Source organism: Camponotus floridanus, unplaced genomic scaffold (assembly GCF_003227725.1).
Source record: "Camponotus floridanus strain SB8 unplaced genomic scaffold, Cflo_v7.5 scaffold92, whole genome shotgun sequence".
Taxonomy (NCBI): domain Eukaryota; kingdom Metazoa; phylum Arthropoda; class Insecta; order Hymenoptera; family Formicidae; genus Camponotus; species Camponotus floridanus.
Genome location: NW_020229863.1, coordinates 674,180 through 675,900, shown reverse-complemented (window position 1 = coordinate 675,900; position 1,721 = coordinate 674,180). Strand labels below are relative to the sequence as shown.

Here is a 1,721-nt window from a genome sequence, read left to right as displayed (position 1 = left end):
AAATGAAATGCGCATGCGTGAAGTCAGCGAGTATACCAGTACTGCCATCTGTACTTTTCTCTCACTTTCTCCTTTGATTTTCGCTCTCTCTCTTTCTCTTTCTTGGCGGTAAAATCACATCTGTGTTTAAATCACAGTTTAAATGCTCATTGATTTCAGTATTAAATGCCGGCATAAATATTTGTCAGCAACAATTACGCGAGTGAAGTGAGAAAGTGACGTGATTAGAGGTGCAAATTAAGCGAGAAGTGGTGAAGTGGTGAAGTGGTGAAGTGAAAAAATTATTTGTGTGTAGAAGCTTTCCTGAAGAGGATAGTTAACCTATTTATTTATATAGGTTTTCAATTCTCTTGTTAGGAAATTTTTGCACCTTGATCTTAGCTTCTTTTTCAGGTGCTGTTTGGTGATCCGGAAGGCCTAAGGGAAACATGGACAAGAAAACCAAACAATGGTGCGCAGTGCCAGGATGTATGAGTTTTATCAACTTAGAAAAACGGCACTTTTTTAGATTTCCAAAGGAATATGACAGGTATGATAATGTTTTAATTATTATTTATAAAATATGTAATTTAATTATATATATATGTATATTTTCATATTTTTAAAGTAAATAATATATACATATCATATACTTTTATATTTATGAATTTTCATTACACTTTACAGGTGGTTGAAATGGATAGACGCATCAAAAAGGATGGATTTAAAATTGAAAGGGCCAAAGTACGCATACCAAAATTGTACACTATGCCACTTGCATTTTGAGGACAAGTGGCTTATAAAAAAGGCTGTCATTCGTTTACATCCAGATGCTGTACCTACCATATTTTTTGGTCCAGCTTTTCAAAAGGAGTAAGGTTTTATTAATATAATTTATATAATTGTTAAATATTTTATTTTTAATAATAACATTATTTTGTTATATTATGATAAGTGTATATATGTATACACACACACACACACACACACACACACACACACACACACACACATATATATATATAGAAAGAGAGAGAGAGTATTATAATATATATTGCTTTTATAGAAATACAGAAATAGAAGGAAGGACAGAAGGAGCAAGTATTACAACATTGGAGAAGCAACAAGAAGCAACAAGAAATGAAATGGAAGAAGCGGAAAAGACACCAGCAGTACAAGAAGGAAGTAAAAGGTAATGATAATAAAAAACAATATTCTTGTTATTTCAAATGAAAATATACATAATGTAATAATCCAATTCTATAAAATTTTTCAGTAATGTCCAAACAAAGGAAATGGACATCCAAACAGAAGATCAAATAGATGACAAAGATAAACAGTAAGTTTTTCTTTATTATAAAATATTAGTTTTGCGATATACATACATACATATATATACAGGGTCTACCAAAAGTGTGGAAACCCCTAAATATCTCGGAAAATATACGTTTTACAGAAAAGTGTTTCCAACAAAAGTTGTAGGGTTTAAGAAGATCTATATACTGATTCTATCAGTTTGACCTTGGATGGCGTCGTCAAGGTCAGGTCAAGGTCACATTGACTTTTTTAAATGACACCCCCTACATTTGATTGCATATTCTTATAGCTTAATTCAAGAGCTTTCCAAAACACTATAATAATGTTCATTTTTATTAAGTACTTTGCGAGTTATGAGGGTTGAATGATAGAGTAGCGCCGGTATTAACATTATCCAAGGTGTACTACATGGAGGTTACTCGCTC

At 31.9% G+C, this 1,721-nt stretch overlaps 1 protein-coding gene across 1 annotated transcript; it reads left to right on the top strand.

Annotated features, from left to right (window-relative positions):
• The first annotated feature begins 428 nt into the window (after window positions 1-428).
• Window positions 429-1,322, top strand: LOC112639826 (52 kDa repressor of the inhibitor of the protein kinase-like). Its single transcript, XM_025414978.1, has 4 exons — window positions 429-529; window positions 667-852; window positions 1,046-1,171; window positions 1,256-1,322. Exons 1-4 carry the CDS (start codon window positions 429-431, stop codon window positions 1,320-1,322), a joined length of 480 nt encoding a protein of 159 aa, XP_025270763.1.
• Window positions 1,323-1,721: the final 399 nt, after the last annotated feature.